The sequence below is a fragment of the Atractosteus spatula genome, chromosome 12 (genome assembly GCF_055471065.1).
Source record: "Atractosteus spatula isolate fAtrSpa1 chromosome 12, fAtrSpa1.hap1, whole genome shotgun sequence".
NCBI lineage: Eukaryota > Metazoa > Chordata > Actinopteri > Semionotiformes > Lepisosteidae > Atractosteus > Atractosteus spatula.
The window spans coordinates 41706411-41723740 of record NC_142717.1 but is presented as its reverse complement, the minus strand read 5'-3'; the positions used below and the strand labels follow the sequence as shown (position 1 = coordinate 41723740).

Here is a 17330-nt window from a genome sequence, read left to right as displayed (position 1 = left end):
CATGCACGACCAAAGCCCTGCCTGACAATACTGAAATCTCCTTTCTTGGACTAACCCCCCACCCCCCATCATTCCTCTTCTCCCCCCCCCCCCCAACTTTGGAAAAAAAACTATGCAAATGGTGCTCCCAGTTCTCTGAAAATAGCTCTCTTTTCTGTGTCTATTTTACATCTCAAGTGGCCCATCCCACTGGCTGACAAGAAGACCAGCCTTCCAATTCAATATCCTTCACAGCCCTGACATTTGGATACTGGGGCCTGCCACTGGTTCTAAAAAGAGCTCATTTAGTCATAATTAACTATTCCCTGCAAATTCCCAAAGGTATGGCAATTGTGCTAAATGCTAACAAGTGATGTATTCATACCAGTTGTCTTTAAAAATGTCTCCTTTTTAAAAAAAATCACTGAAGTTCCCCCTGCTTCTTCCTGTTTGCTAACTTCCTAGTAAGATTTTATGCTGAGCAGTGGAGTACAGGTTGGAAAAAGAATGTATGAGTGAACCACAGAGCTCACATTTAATTGAGGAGTTATTAGAAAAGGCAGACCTTACATAACTGCGGTATTGGCTTAGTGTCACTATCTATACATTGCTAAAATGACAGTGTTGACTCAAAGGTGTGAAATTAAAATAATTATGTAAAAATATTTTAGAACTCCTTTTTCTCTGACAAAATTAACCAAATACAAATGGCAAAATTTAAACTTAGAAACCAAAATGTAATAAATTGCTGTGCACAGAGGAATACTGAAGCTGGTTTGAAAGTTGGCTCAAAAACAGAAGATATAATTTCTTGGAAAAATGCTGGAAAAAAATCCATAATCAGTTCTCATTAGACAGGCCCATATGTTATGAAAATGGATGTGTGGGCTGGCATTTTTATTTTAAACACGCTGTATGCATATTTCGGTATTTGTTCTGTGCAAGCTTTTTCATCCTTAATTATAAAGCGTTCCAGTTTAAAATTTCTGTCAAGCATAAAATATTAATGCCAAAGTAAAACATTTTTTCCCGTCTTTTTTCAGTTCTGCAAGAAAGTAAAATATTAAACCAAATTGCTCAAATACTTACAGTCATTATTAGCAATTTTCCAAATAATGCGAAAATAATTACTATGCTTTAAACTGCTTCCAGTTCCTTTTCTACTCAGGGATTAGGCCATCTGGCTGTGTCATGATTGAAAGAACCTAATCCTCCATTAGAGCTGATCATTGTGAATATCTGCAACTGTAAGTCATGTTCCCCTCGAATAAGTTAAATCTTACTATTCATGCTTATATTAAAAGGAAAAGGAAGTCATAGGATCTGCTATTGTTCTACATTGTCCAATGACTTACCATGCTAAGGAATTACATCAATATCACTATATTAAATAATCAGTACATTATTCTACTGTATTTGTAACTAATAACTCCTGCGGAATTGCAGATAAAAACAATGTTGGTATATTAGACAATCAGTACATTAAGTATTAAGTGCACAGTATGCTTAACTAATAATTCTTAGTTAATAAACAGCATTTTAAGTCAATTTGCCATCTTTCTCTCATCAACAATTCTAAACAGGCATTTGCCACTGTATTTCATAGACTGATGCACATGTAACAGCTGCTGTACTTCCAAATAAAACAGACTGTCGACAGAGAAACAGTGAAAGGCCAGGTTATGAAAAGTAAGCTTGCTTTTCCAAACTATCTTCCCTAGCTAAACAGCATTGTCTAAAGTAAATGAAATATGTGCACGACCGTTTAGAAAAAAAAAGTATGAAATACTTTCAACAGTATTACGGAAATGTTTTATATAAATCACAAAACAAAAAAGTGTAATACACGTCATACATATTAATCAAAATCCTTTGTCTTAGCCTTAAAATAGGCCACGGGACTAGTTAAAAATAATATATTAACAGCAAATTAAAGTAGTGCCTGAGCGTAACAGGCTTTTAAAAATTTATTGTACAACCTGTACTAATGAAACAAGGGCTGTACAAGTCTATAATTACTAAGAGCAAGACACACATATTCACGCAACTGCAAAAGCTCCATAAGAAGATTATGCTAATTTAGCTCATTCATAGTCAAACCTCCTCCACACATGTCAGAAGGACGGCATTTGTCCCCTCTAGTGATAAACAAATTATACATGAAATCAATTCCTTTTCACAATAATTTTCCCTATTGGGCATTATCTTTCCTCTCCTGCTCCCTCCAGTTAAGCTCGCATCCTGTAACTTGCTAATGAGCTGGGGGACTCTTGTTTCAAAGGGCACCACCTGCCTCGAAGTCATGACACATCCCATTTCGAATGCTGCTAGCATTTTTCGACAGCTCCTGCTAACTAGCCTTCTTGACCCACAGAAAGAGGAACTCATCAGATCGAATCCTCTAACCTGTCAATCACCAGTGCAAAAGATCTTCACAGTCACTCCCAAGGCTAAAAGAAAGAAAAAATCCGGCGAGAGGGATAAGCAAAGAAAGATACAGCAAGAGAGCGAGGCCTCTTCAGCTTGCTAATGAGGATTTCTTAAAGCTTCTGAAAGCTGCTGAAAACAGTGAAAGTTGGTAGGGGAAATCAAGGCACAAATAAAAGAATTTCTCTCCTATGTCTTCTCCCCCCCCCCATTAAACAGTAATTGTTGAAGCATAAAATGTGCTGGATAAACAAAAGTGGAAGAAATAAAATAAACAACTAAAATTGGCCAGCCAAGCAATTTTTTAGAGTATGGTTAGAAAGCGCATTTAAATTGCAAAAGTTTTTAGAGTGCAGGAAAGATGCTTAGTAGAAATCAGATTAACCTGATTATACAACATCTTTAATGATTTAAAACACCAGTATTTTTGGACAATCCCTTCCAATAAAGCATACACACAGTGTTTCACAGTACACCTTAAACAATAAATGTCAAGAGCTTCTGTCACATTTTTACCAGGAATAGGAAATGACTGGAATTAGGTAAATTCAAGAGAAGCATTGAAAAGTCTGGAAACAGAAACGGTCCATTACCAGCATAATGCTATGTCAAAATTAGGCTTGTTAATATTCAACATTTATGTTCTTGCTCTAAACAAAGCACTTTAACAAAACACTCACCTTTTAAAGTTAATTGTTCATTTTAAACTGACAGTGATACCTGCTAATTGCTTTCCCAGTCTGACCAGAGACTGGGAAAGTCTCCATTTAAAGTGATAACTGATAATTAGATAGCTGCCTGTTGTTTGTCTTTACACTTGTGTCTAGATTACACATAATTTAGTCTTAAAAAACAACATTAAGGCCGTCTTAAACTTGAGAACTACAGACCAATGTGTCTTGTTCATCTTTGAAAAAAAGTGATGCATCAAACACATCGTACAAAAAATGTTTAGCAAGTCTCCATGCACAGTATGCCGTGTTATTAGTTTTAAAAGGAGAATAACATGTATATATATATATAAAACTGCCTGGCCTATTTTGAAACAGTGTATCCAAAGCATTCAACTGCCAGGAAGAGTTGGAGTGTTAGTGGTTGAGACTTGGAGTGCTGCTGTTGACCCTCTCAAAGTCTTATTGCACAGTGCTTCTATAGCTGTCCGATCTTAGATTTCAGATGCTCTGGCCAAGATCTTAAGAGACAGCTGACAGGGTGGGTGCATGTGGTTGTTCTTTATTTTTATTTTCTCTGCGTTTGATCATTTAAATGAATAAAAAACTTGCTCACCAAAAAGAGAATTAGATTAGTAGATTAAAACACACAAGTATACAGCCCCTTTGTTTTAAAAAGTCTGTGTTTTAATTATGGTACAGGTCGTTCTCGATTTTTGCTCTTGGTTTAAAGCAGCTCAAGAATATATACCATTTCTTAATCTTTTTAACAAGCTGGCATGGGGCTGGCAAGAGGCCATCTCAGCATCTGTCAGTGTGCACCAAGCGACCAACTATCTCCCACTGTGTCACTTTTCTGAATGTATCTAGAAAATTGCTTAATTATCTTAGCCCGTGTACCTGTGCTCTTTGTTTAAAATCTACAATTAAATCGACAAAACCCTAAACCAAAGCAATTTATTGGAGGGGAAAAAATAGAATTCAATTCAAACATTTGTAAACAAAGCGCTGTTAATGACCATTTTTAAAAAACAAAAAACAACCTTAATGTTAAAAAAATAATAATATTGTAGACTGTTATTTACAAGACTTTAAATAAATGCCATGTAAAGGTTCACCGAGAGTAAAGGGATGGAAGATAGTTGCGCAGTGCAGACATGTCTATGGACATAGACATACAGCATTTCCTACACCACTCACCACCCACCACTAACAACAGTCTTCCCCTCATGTCACGAATATTATGAGACATTCAGTTTAAAAATTACATTAAATAAAACAATTAATCCACACATACCCACCCTATTTACATGCATCCATATGGGGAATTCGTTTTTAACTTGCGTGTTTTTGATGGATGTGGCATTTTACAGGAACATATCACATCCTGCATGTTTTGTGTGCAGTACAAATATAAGCACTGATAAGCACCAAGCCAGGTTTTAAATTTAAGCCAGATTTGCATAGGTGGGATAGCCTATGCTCTTCCTTTTGGTTCACTTAACTCAACAGCTCTCTTATTTTTCAAAGAAAACACTAAAAATCCAGTTTTTAAAAGGATTCAGATCAGAATGCATTACAGAGTTTAATTATTTAGAAAAACAATCCAGTTTGTTTGTTTTCATATCATAAAAGGTGAGAACAGAAAAGCCCTTTCTCTACAAAGCAATTTTTCCTTACAATGAAAGCTAAGACGTATACTTGTTCCTTCTTTGAAACCCAAAAGGGAATTAAAATGGAATTTTGTATTGAAGGACAAATAGAGAGGATTTAATGTCTTTTAGTTCTATTACATTCTCCTATACATTCAGTTCATGAAAAAAGGAGGGATATTCTCAAGTGACATCAGTTATTAACCTTTTAAATAACAAGGAGTGTTCTCAAACATGACCTGTGAAAAGAACTGCTTTATAAGTCCAATATCAAAATATATATTTTGATTTAGCTGGTGGCCTTGTCTGCTACTGTTGTAATGTCAGAGACGATCACGACACCAACCAAGGAGGACTAAACCAAGGGGGCTTAAGGTCTAGAAAAAGTCTGCAAACAATAAGGCATTGCGTGGACTCTTAACTGGAAGGCTGTGCATTCAAATTCTAAGTGGGGTACTGCTCTTGTACTGTACCTTTAGGAATAGCACTTACAATTGCTTCAGCAAGATAGCCAGGGGTATAAACAGAAGTCACATTGGTACAAAGCAATAATATGACTAATGTCACCACAAATACAGTATATAATGAATTATCTGTTGTGAGAGATATGTTATCAAGCAATTTGACATTTTGCCAAGGAGTTACACTTACTTCACATTGACTTGTGTCAACAGTGAACTGTTGTTCTCAGTTTACCGGTAAAACTTTTGCAGTCATTTTTTGTGTAGCAAGTTGTAGATCTTTTTTGTCAGACACCACCCATGCTACTCAACTGTGTCATGTTGTATCTAAGAATGTTACGAGAAACGCTCTGTGTTGTTTTTTGTTTGCACGTGTTGATTGTGCGAAGTCTTACATTAGCATGCCTTTGATTTGTTCTTCTCTCAGCACAGCTGGAGCCAGAGCCGAGACAGAGTTAACGACTGCTGTGGGTGAAGGGCGGACAGCTGCTGCTGACGGGGAGCGTGGCTAGAGACCAGGGGCAGCCCGCTGCTGGCACTGGCCTGGCGGATGTCACGGGCACTGTGCTGACGACGAAGCAGGCCCCACAGGGAGGCCGGTGGGGCAGCTTGGTGCAGTGTGTGGTGCTTCAGATAAACAGCTGGCGCGCACTCCGAGTCGCTGCTCGCTTCTGGTGTTATCTCAAGAAGGGCACATCTGTTTCACACCGGGTCACACAAAACACAGGCTGGGGAGCTCCAGTCATAGCTACCAACTAAACAAACAGCTCCAGAAACACGCAGCCACCTTCAGAGAGACAAACCATTTAGCCCATTGCATTGTGCAGTTTTCTATCACTGCCAATCCAGGAAATCATAAAAAGATTAAAGCACTATATGCCCCTCAGTTTTCAGGATAATGATCTGATTCTTCATTTCTGCCTGACAGCAAAGTATGTGGATCATGCATTTTTATTAAGCATTTGCAAGCCAGTATTCAGAAATGTTTATGATGTCCATTTGTAATCTGAGCTGTGAGTGGCTTTAGCTCTGAGCTAATGACATGTTAATTCTTAAACAAAGAGCAGCAGTACACGTAAATGTATGATTGAAAACAGTAATTCTGTAGATATTACAAATTAAAAAACAAATATCACAAGCCAGGTCGTTACATTACCTTGGGAATGGCCTTTATGTAATATGATTTAATATTCCTGAAATAGCAGAACCTAAGCTAATTAAAGACAATGTCATTTATGAGCTACAAAGTTTAAAAGAGAAGATCCTTGAACCCATTTCAACTTGCATGTGTTTAAAGCAAAGTTGAAAAGGAAGCACAATAGCCCTGCCCCCCCTACACACACTTTTTTCTTCTTTAGAAAACACCAGCATCAGTTTCAACAAATGACAGTCTGAGTACCATCACAAAAGCCTTTGATTTGTTTAAGCTTTAGGAAAGTTTTCTCCTCTTTAGCGATTTCGTTTTTGCCGGTAAAGAGTTACCAGAGCTCATGCAGCAGAATGGTCTTGAAATGAGAGCTAACCAGCCTGCACAGAATAGGACCATCTCTCCACTGCCTTCCCTCTCTCCAGCCATTGTTCAGAAGATATTGTCCTCAGTGCATTCATGCATCGTTCTAGGCTATCAGCCCACTTCAACTCAGACAGCCCTTTATGTGAGCTTTATACAGGCCCTTCTCAAAGCAGTTATACCGCACAAAGGCAGTCTACTGGGAATTTCCTGCAAACCCTATTTGGCTGCATCCCTCATATAAATAATACAATAAAACGCACACAGGTCCTGATAGACTCTATCCCATGCATTTCAAACTCCTCTACAGTTGGACATTTGGCATCCCATGGACAGAAAAGAGTATAAATATTCAATTAATTACCACCCTAAATCTATTATTTAAAATTCCTGGGAAGCACATCTTATAATGAATCATTCACTGTTGTTTTTTTTTTATTCTTGCTTCTTTCCAGTTTTGATTTTTTGCTTATTTTTATAGAATGTACACTCTGGATGAAGAACATTTGTCCATTTCTGTCCCAGCCTCTAAAAGAATGTGATCTTTAGATTCCCTTTCTTATAAATCTTGGTTATATATCAAAGGGAACTTACTCCGAGACAACTAACAGCGTCAGGCTATTCAAAGCCTTTCATAAAAGGGTTATTTCAATATGAATGCCACAAGTCAGGACCTCCAACAGGGCATATAAAAAGTGAACAGCAAACTGACATAAAATGTCAGCACTGGGTTTACTGAAACTATAATACTGCAGCAATGATAGGCTATCATTTGGGAAATGAGTTTTGCATCAATATGAAATGAAATAATGTCAATTTAATTATAAACCCAAACAATACAAGTATGAAGGCTTACAAATATGAATGGCTGGTACTGCTATTAGCAAAGTTTGTTCTACAGTTAATTCCTACAAAAACACTTTAAAATTTCAAAAAAACACACAAGGCATAACACATCAAGGGCATGTTCAGGCTGGACCGTTTTCACTGGACTACTAAAAAGGCAGACTGAATACAAACTCTGAAAACACAAATAGACTAATGAATTAAAATAAAAGTAAAGGAGTTCAGAATAATTTAGCAAAGGATATATTTTTATCTTGAAAGGTTTTGATATTCTCTATTCAGAATGAAAGTTAAATAAAACAACTGATAACCTTCTATAGTTCCCAAATTCCCTAGAAGCAATATTTTCAATTAGTTTTTTATATTTAACATGCACATATTTCAATATTTATGGATCCTCATGAGAAATTACTTATAACTGAACCTAATTCACAAAGTTATCAAAAATGACAAAATAAAACCATTTTTTTTTTTTACAAGAAGTCTGTTTTCTAGCTGGTTCATTGAAATTGTATTGAACAGACATGACACAGCCAAATTAATTATGCTGCTTTACAATCATCAGGTAAATATTGAGAGTTGATCAACACATTGTTTTGATTGTTACTTTAAAAAAAATAAATCTTTACATTTTCAAGACACTTGTAAGAGATTACCCTTTAAAATAAAAAGCAACCTGAGAGGAAATAATTTTGAAAAATAATCAGTTACAGTAATGTATGTAGTGTTTGTACAGTAACTACAAAAAGAGCTCCATTACTTCTGAAACATTTGCCCCCAAGTTCTTATTAATTTTACAAAGTGGAAACTTTTATAATTCTGTCAACAGCGTCTACTGTAAAAGTCACAAGCTAATAGTGTGTGGTCAAAGCTGGAAGCATTAAAAGGCATACATCTGGGACTCATGCTTTGCACCAGGTTGCAGATGCTATTCTGCGGGATTCTGTGCCATTGCTCTTGTAAAAGCTGGACAACCAAGTGCCTGTTTACAGGTCTCTTAGCCAGACCGCATCACAGCCCATTACACAGATGGTCAGTGGGGCTGAATTCCGTCTACTCTTATCTCCAAGAAAGATGTTGCTACACTTGCTTTGTCCAGCTTGAATCTGGTCTCGTCAGGATAAGCCCACAGAAGAAACTGCAAATGAGGTCCCAGGAAATGTATTGATCTGCGTTGTAATGTGTATACAGGTTGATGTCAATGATGTCATGGAGTTCTGAACCTTAAGGACTAGACAGTCCTGGCTAGATCTTCACACTTAGATCTTTCTATCAGTCTTGATGAGGGGCTGCCATTTGCCATCTCCCAGATTGTGGTTGTGACAGCTCTCACTCTGCATAGAGAAGTTCTTGAGGCCTGAGCAAATAAAAGCTTATAGTGGAGCAAAGAAGAACAGTACAAGGAATCCATCGACAGAAAAAAGTGCGTGGAGCTTGTATGTTCTAGGTGTATCCCGCCCTTTCTGGGATAGGCTCTGGCTCCTCCACAGTCCTGTACCGGGCGAGTCAGACAAGCAGTCAGAGGAAGACAACTGGCCCCACGGCTATTTAAGAAGGAGGCAGAGGCTTCCTGGACTCCATATCAGCTGACTTGACAACCGAGGGCACATCCTAAGCTAAGAGTGTCCTGGGACTTTAGGAACGTCTCCTTTGTGTCAGAGCACTTCTCACACACTGGAGAACCAAGTGAAATGAGCCCCAGTGAGTATGGCCAGCACCCCGAGATTTCAAAAAACCCATAGTGTATACACATAAAAGATTTATTTTAAATACAAAAGATTTGATAAATAAAAAAGTACTTCTTATAAATCAATAAACCAACTGAATGCTATTGCTATTACTATTACCATGCTGTTACTAGCAGCCACTTTAAACCAAATGTAATTCTTTAATTCAGGGATATCCAATCCTGATGCCACAAGGCTAGTCTGTCTTTAACTATTCATTCCAAACTGCTGATTTCAAGTGGACTGGACTGGACAACCCTGGTTTAAATTCAAGTTGCATTGAGTATACTTTTGTCTTAACATACAGTAAGAAAAAGTCTTTTTTTTTACTATATGGTAAAGTGGATACAACTGTCAAGAGTTGGCATGCTTATGCTAAGCTAAAAAAGGACAACAAAGCTGCCCTAGAATCTGCATACTGTATGCTGTTCACTCTTGTCTTATTGCTGTATTTTATGCAGCTGTGGTCACAATGTACCCTGAACTCTTCTTGCTAAAAACCCATAATCACTTTAATTAGAGCTTCTCACTGAAGCTTTTCCCTGTAAATCCTTGATTCTTACATAAACACAGTAGGAGTCCCCCTGCATAGCTTTGGTATCACATTAGACTGGGGGAGGGGTGCAGGGTCTTCATCAATACTGAAAGGTTTTCAAGGCCAGCAAATCTCTTTGTGCACCTGCCAGCAATTTAAAATTTAATCTTCACCTTAATGCAGTCATTTGAACTTCACTCAGTGCCATTATTACCGGACTCTAACACCAAAATTATTTGCAGCTGTGTGCTGAAATCTTCTGCCAGTCTTTTCACTAAAGTCAATTTATGCAAATATACCACCATTATCTACTCAATTAAAATGCTCCCCCTCCCCTTCAATAACAACTAAGCTTGTAGCAAAGGGTCTGTGACCAAAATGTAATGGGCTTTCATCACTATGTTTTCCTACAATGTAATCATCATTATATCATTATATCATTGTGTGACAAGTTTTTCAACACAGAATTTCTTTACAGCACAAACCAGAGGATTATGAATTAAACTTGTACTGCGTCCACATACTGTACATAACCCTGTTGTATCTCTACATAATGAAAAACACTTCACATTAGATTACAGTACATCATTGAGGTCTAAATGGAAGTTTAGCTATTATATACACATTAACAATGAACATTATATGAACTTTGGGCTCCTGTATGTTGTACAGAAATGAGTATGATTCATATTAAAATACTGTTATTCAGAGAGAAGATTTTCAGTGAAAGTTGTACCTGTTTCCCTGTCCTGGGAAGAGCTGCCTTGTCAGTGTCGACTGTTGGACAAGCCTTTGTCATGGCTGTTGGTCTTTCCACACACTCTGATGCTGTCTCCTGTTTCAGGCTGCAGTTTAACATGAGGGACTGTGAGGATAGAAGACACTGGGAAAACACAACAAAGACAAGAAACTTTCAGTGGTGGACTACATTCCCAGTCACAATACTGTACATACATCCTCTTCACATTAATACAGCTATTTTCACATTTACTGAATACTAATTACCTGGGGGAAAACAATATAGATAAATAAATGATTACTTCTATTATCAAATCGTTGGGTTAAACAGCTACATTGCCCTTTTTTGCTCCTACTGATGTTTATTACTAAATAATTTCTTTTTTGATCTCTCAAGGATCAACACAGCTATGAGTATGCTTCCACACCAGAAAGAAAATCGTCATAATTAAACCTAACGAGCATTTAGTATCTTAAGAGTTCCTCTTTCGTGGAATAATACATCTCTATCCAACTATACCATTGCAAATGACAATAAGAGAGTAAAGAGTAATTGACGGAGCTTTGAATATTGGATGTTATAGGTACTGATCTCACAAATTAGATTTAATTCTTTCCTAATCAAGGTCTCCATGCATGCACACACAATATTCATATTTCATGAAGGTACTTGAGGACGCAGAAGGAGAGTGCTCTTAAGGTCAGTCAAGGTCAGGCACAGCATGCAGTCAATGGAAAAAAAAAAACTCTTAATACCAGGTCCTGTTATCAGTGAATTTTAACAACCCCCACACACTTGAAGAGCAACATTAAATACTGCTTCTTCGTCTACTCCACACACTAATCTGTATGCTGCTTCAGATAATTCTAGGAAACAAGACTCCCATACTTACTGTATAACTAACTGGGAACTCAAAATGAAAAAAAAGTAGGAGGAATACAGCAAGGCTTGAAAGCCTTTTTATAAAGTATAGCGGTTTTGCTTCTGTGTTTTCACATTTATTAATGTAAGACTATTCTTTGTAGGAATACCATATTTTTATGAATCCCAGTCTCACAGAAAGAGAAGACGTGTCAGAAGCGCTTCTGAGATACAGCTCTGAAAACAAGTCTCTGCAAGAGCCTGCTGCTGCTCATCTGTCAGTGTGTGCAGCAGAATCACCTCCTTCACTGTGTGTGCCAGCTTTTGCTCTGGCCACTGGAGGAAAGGTCTGCTAGCCCAGCAGGTCCCAGAAGTGACCTATGGGGACAAGACTAGGCAACGATCTGCTCAAGCAGATAATCCACTTTTCATCCACAAATGAAGACTGAGGTGAAAGGACAAAAAAAATACACATTTTCCTTTGTGAGAAATCTAGCAGTACAAGCTCAGCTTAACACTTGTCTTTCTTTCTTACTTGATGCCAGAAATACAGTATAAACAAACCAGAAACCTGACTGGTCTAAATACTGTATTTATCCTTTAAGCCATTCACATCCTAAAGTAAAGGACGTCCCACTGACACATACTGTACGTTTCACTGGTGATAACCCATATATTAAGCATTTATTACAGATAGAGACTGAGAACAATTTACACTCTGTCCTGTGATTACCTAGTAATGTGCTACAACATACTAATTACTATGAGAATCACTGCAAAATCCCAACATCTTCTGTTCATGTCCTGAGCTAAAGAATTTCAAGAATTATATCGTACTTATTCTTGAAGCAGGCACCGGAGTCTGTTGACTTAAAAAATATAAGATAACGTTTATAAATTAATAAACTATTCTGACTTCATAAACATCAGATGTCAATCGAGGACTATAGAGTATAATGATACTTTTTTAAGACTGACTGATTTTTCGTTGCAGCACCTTGACGTAGGGCATAGATATACTCCTGTGACATACTGTACTTGAGTGTTTTAATTTGTTACTAGCTTAATACCATATATGAGAAACAAATACCTTAATAAAGGCTCATCCAGTTACAGCTCCATAGCACAAAGGGCAGCTTTAAGAAACCTGAACTGCATGTGATGCTCATCTGTAAGTAATAAAGTGTGCATGTTGCTCCTCTACTGTATCAGAACCTGTTGCACTGACTGCTACTGTCACCCAGTCTTTAACCAGTGCCATGTCAGGAGACAAGGCTAGTCAAGGTGAATGCTGAAGGTAATACAGGTGCCTACGAATGTGAGTAGTGGCCTTGAGAAACTTAGAAATAAAATCTCGCTACAACTTTTCCCAGAACAAGCATTAGCATGTTTAGGGGCTCAAATAAGTTTTAAATCAGATGTGTAGGAACTGAAGAGCAGGTTAGTATAGTCTTTTATTTCCTCTGCTGAGGCTGAGGGGGCACTGGCTGGGGGTTAGGTGGAGAAAAGCTTTTGGTGAGTTACAGGGTACGCAAATATGCTCTTTGTACATTTTTTTAGTGTGCACACCCATTTACTAGAAATAGTCAATACCCAACAAATACCCAATTATTTGACCATGTTGCCTAAAGGTACAAAAGTTTATAATGACAGTAAGATTCCATAAAATCTCTGTCCATCCCAATTAGCAATGACAAATTTGCACAGAGCATACTGGAGATTCATAAATCGAATCTTTGATTCATCTATTCGTGAATTCATATTAATTTTACCACGGAAGTCAATTGAGAACAAATTCTATTTAACAATGACAACCTGGAGATCCATTTTTGCTGCAGAGCATTTTATAAGAGCAATCTGAATGAAGAACCGTGCTCAAGGTTATACTGTAGCAATATCTAATCCGGGATTCGAACTCGTGACTCCTGCTGGTTTGACTGTTGCCTTTCCTGTAGCCTTTTTTTCAATTAATCATGTTAGAATATGACCATCTCTGATTTTCCTTTAAAAAAGACTTTATTCTTGATTAAATGTACAACCTCACATTCATAAAATAAAGATGTCCTATGTGTGTCATTATCTTCACGAGCACAGGGCAACAATTCCACCAGAATGGTGACTGACAATGTCCATAACCAGAATTATATTGTTGCAGACAAAAAAATAGGATAAGTACAAGTATGGCATTTACCGGGACACATTTACTAAACAAGAAAACTAAAGACACTATTTTTTCATTTACAGACATCACTATAAAATTTAATGAAAGGAAAAAATAATATTGTTTAGCGATTAGATGACTTATGTTGCTAGGTTGAGAAAGTACTAACCACAAAAACAATTCTCAAGTATAAATTTGGCTTTTAATGGGGATGTGTATTTCATAAAAGCACAGTCGTTCACTTTTTTTTTCAAAGTAAGCTCAGGACTGTCCCAAAATTCTAGTATAATATTCATACAGCTGCTGTTCATTTCTGGTGTCTGAAAAAACAACACTTCAACAAACCTCTTCCTTCCAAATGAATTCTCAATTCTACAGTTTAAATACATGAAATAAACAATTACAAGAATTGAAAGGTGATGAGTGTTTTTACCTCCACTTCAGAGGAACCAGTGAGTGTGGTTGCCGTTGAAAAGGACAGTTTGTCCAGTTACCAGGTTCCTCTCTTTATTAGTTACTAGCTTATTTTTGTTTGAAGCTAAGAACATTAGCATTCCTTGAGAGCAATGAACACCACTGTGCTTGGTAATTAGATGGTTAAGTGTAACAAATTTTGTTTCATGTCTAGTTATAATTATCTTCTTGCACCAGAAACTGTGCTCCTCCAGATCTAAATTTTACTCCAGGCATTTAGTGCAGCCTTCATTTAAAAATAAAATTATTTCATCTTTATTCTTCCCTTCAAAAGATTTTAGCTTCTGTCAGTATTTAGCAGTATGCAAAGATGTGTTTCTGCCAATGAATATCGCCTTATGGTTATGCTTGTGCAAATAACCTGCTGTGAGCTGATAAAAGGATTAATACAGGAAAAATTCTTAATCTGTGAAATTACAAATTAAATTCTCATATTAAAATTACCACCCCTGAGGTATTTTCTTTCCTGCTTTTAATTCCCCTCTGGTGTTCTGCATACATTGTGCCTGTTAATGACTCAGACAAGCTTCTCTCTGTTGGCAGTCTGCTGCAGTGTGATAATGCAGAGGCATTTACTCCACTGACAGATCTGGATTTAACCACTGACTGATAAAACTAAGTGGCAACTGTGTAATAAGCCTATATTAGCAGAGAACTGCGGGTACAGTATTCAAAATGCACTCGGCCCATGGGTTTATCGAAATCCTGGCCAGACGTAATGATGGCGTGTGATAGGATAGAGATGTCACTACTGCTGGATTGTTTCTTGCATCCTTTTCAGGAAAGTAAGACTCAGAGCCACACCGCTGGTGATGAGCGCTCATTTCTGATTATATTAAAAGCACTGTCACATTTCTGTTTTACAGTGTGCAGTTCATTTTACATCTCCAAAAGAACTGCTCTGCCAATGGATTTTCAATGTTAATGTTACATCACAGTTTAAATACTGACACTTCTTTATCTGCTGTTGCTGGTGTTTTCCATATTTACTGATGAGATTATTTTGCCATTAAAACGTGCCCAGCCCTCCCCAATGTGTGCAATACGTATAAGTCTTTAAAATGGACTTAATCACAAACCATCTTTTACAATTCTAAATTGCCTTGAACTTTTGTGTTCATAAAATGACAACACCTATTAAATCACTCCTGTTGCATATTCCATTGTGGCATCTTTAGTCACCAGGAACCAATATAATTTGTCACAGCAGGATTTTAGACTATATGACAGCACATCAAAGATATCCATGAATAATTGCAGTCAAGGTATCAGTTCTGGAACTGAGATTTGTGTCAACTATTACAAATCTAACCAATTACCTTGTAATGTAAAACAAGGGACCCAGGTTTTCTGCTTGCTCAAATCCAGGGGATTAAGCAGATTTTGTAAACGAACATTACATTCCATTAGAGATCCTGAATGTGGCAGAAGGGATTATTTTCTATTCTTGTTTTGGTATTGTACAGCAATTGGTTTACTTTAACTGGGAAATCAGTAAAAATGTTAAGCAATTATGTTTTTCTAACATCACATTGAGCAAAAAGTCTAGTAATAGGGTCTTCGATGCAGTATGTTAATGAATTCAAATCAATTCAATTCCTGAAATCTTTTCTGAAATAAAAAAATTGGAATAAATTATAATAAATTAAAATGACATTATGAACCCTTGACAACAATACGTTTTTTACAACCTTTTTTAGCCTAAAATGTGCACTAATGACATTCATTCATTAGAAATGAAGTCCAACAAACTGATAATTAAGCTATTGGATGTCAGATGTAGTGGATTTTTGTTACCATTTTGTTGTACTGCACTGAAACAATGTTTGTTATGCTATTATATTCTTATTTTAAATATAGGCAGCTGAGAGAAATGTAAAAGAAGAAATATTCCATCTATTCACCAGAGTCAAGCAGTTACTCACGGCTTTTAAGCAAATTTCACATTCCACACAAAGTTATTACAGCTGCTTTAGCTCTAGGCAGAGCGTTCATACATTTGGTGAAATGTTATTTTATTTTGTAAATTGAAATTCTGCATCAGCAGACACCGAGATCTTGAAATTAAACAAGCTGCACAGTCCAGGCTCCAGTGGCAGCTGTTAATAAGAGTCTGTCTTTTCACTTGCTGAACAAAACCCTGGTTAACATAAATTTCCATTTCATTCCCCTCTCATGTAATGAAGAAAAAAGGCACTGACTGTCAGGTAACTCCCAGAGCCGAGGAGGCAGATCACTGAAGTATTCATGGTTCAGGGCTGCCTGTGCTGACAGCCTGTTCTTTGGGAAGCACTGGAGAAATCTGGAGGCTAGCTCCTCTGCGTGATTCACATAACCCAGTCTGAAAGAAAAGATGGACAAGACGCAACATTTTAGCAGGACTCACATCAGGTGCCACAGTAAGCCTAGATCAAAACACAGCCATCAATTACTGCGCCGAACAAGACAGACACATTACATTGAAGGATAGGCTTTGTTTCTGCCACATACAGTACCAGAAAATGTGACAAAGTAATAACAACTCACCCCCACCACCAAACTCGGGTAATTTCTTTTTTTTTGTCCCGCTGGAACTCGTTAATTCCAAGCACACTTCAGGCAACAGTGATGAAAAATATGGCGAAATACTGCGGATTCTGCAGTTCATAACCCTTGCAGTTCCAGATGCCAAGCGACCCCGCCAAACACAATCCTTCCCAAGACCAACCTCATTGTTGGTTGCTATTTTGGTGACATTACAGAAATGTAAGCTTTTAGTTTTCCCAACAACTCTAAATGAAACAGCAAGTACAGATGTGATGGAGACAGACACAGTCCCAAGGGCGCCACGTCTAAGGCAGAAAGATGAGACAACACACTTGCCTTTGAAAGACCAACTGGGGTTTGGTTTCCCCCCATCAGACCTGCCTAACCCCTGAGCAGGTCTGCAGGCTGGCCGGCTGTGCGGCTGCACTGCAGTGAAGTGTCAGAGCAGTTTTCTGAAGAAGCCACATGAGGGAGTGAAATTCCACCTTGCCAGCAGATCAGGACCTTTGGAGGATTAGCTGATGACACAGATTCGATTCTCTCTGTGCCTAATTTCTTCCTAAGTGTCATGTTATTATTACAGTATATCTTATAGTTCTGTGTAGATGCAATTATAAGACACCTTGGACAAAGGATTTCTCCTAAGCAAACAAATTCTAATGGTGGTATTATTTTTCACTGAGACAGGAAGTGGCAAAGTCCCTTCAAATTCATGTTCTGTCCCTCTTCATTTGTTATTCCATTACACTACGCTTTGCTGA

The 17330-nt window shown here is 37.5% G+C and overlaps 1 protein-coding gene across 3 annotated transcripts in view; it reads right to left on the bottom strand.

Moving 5' to 3' along the window:
- cdk14 (cyclin dependent kinase 14) overlaps nucleotides 1–17330 on the bottom strand; it is a 185133-nt gene that overhangs the window by 37653 nt on the left and 130150 nt on the right. For all 3 annotated transcript variants that reach the window (XM_088929677.1, XM_088929679.1, XM_088929678.1), the window contains 2 exons: nucleotides 16245–16384; nucleotides 10545–10691 (listed from right to left, as the gene is read on the bottom strand). In XM_088929677.1, the coding sequence (XP_088785803.1) occupies nucleotides 10576–10691; nucleotides 16245–16384 (256 nt within the window). In that variant the 3' untranslated portion in view covers nucleotides 10545–10575. The remainder of the gene's footprint in view (nucleotides 1–10544; nucleotides 10692–16244; nucleotides 16385–17330) is intronic.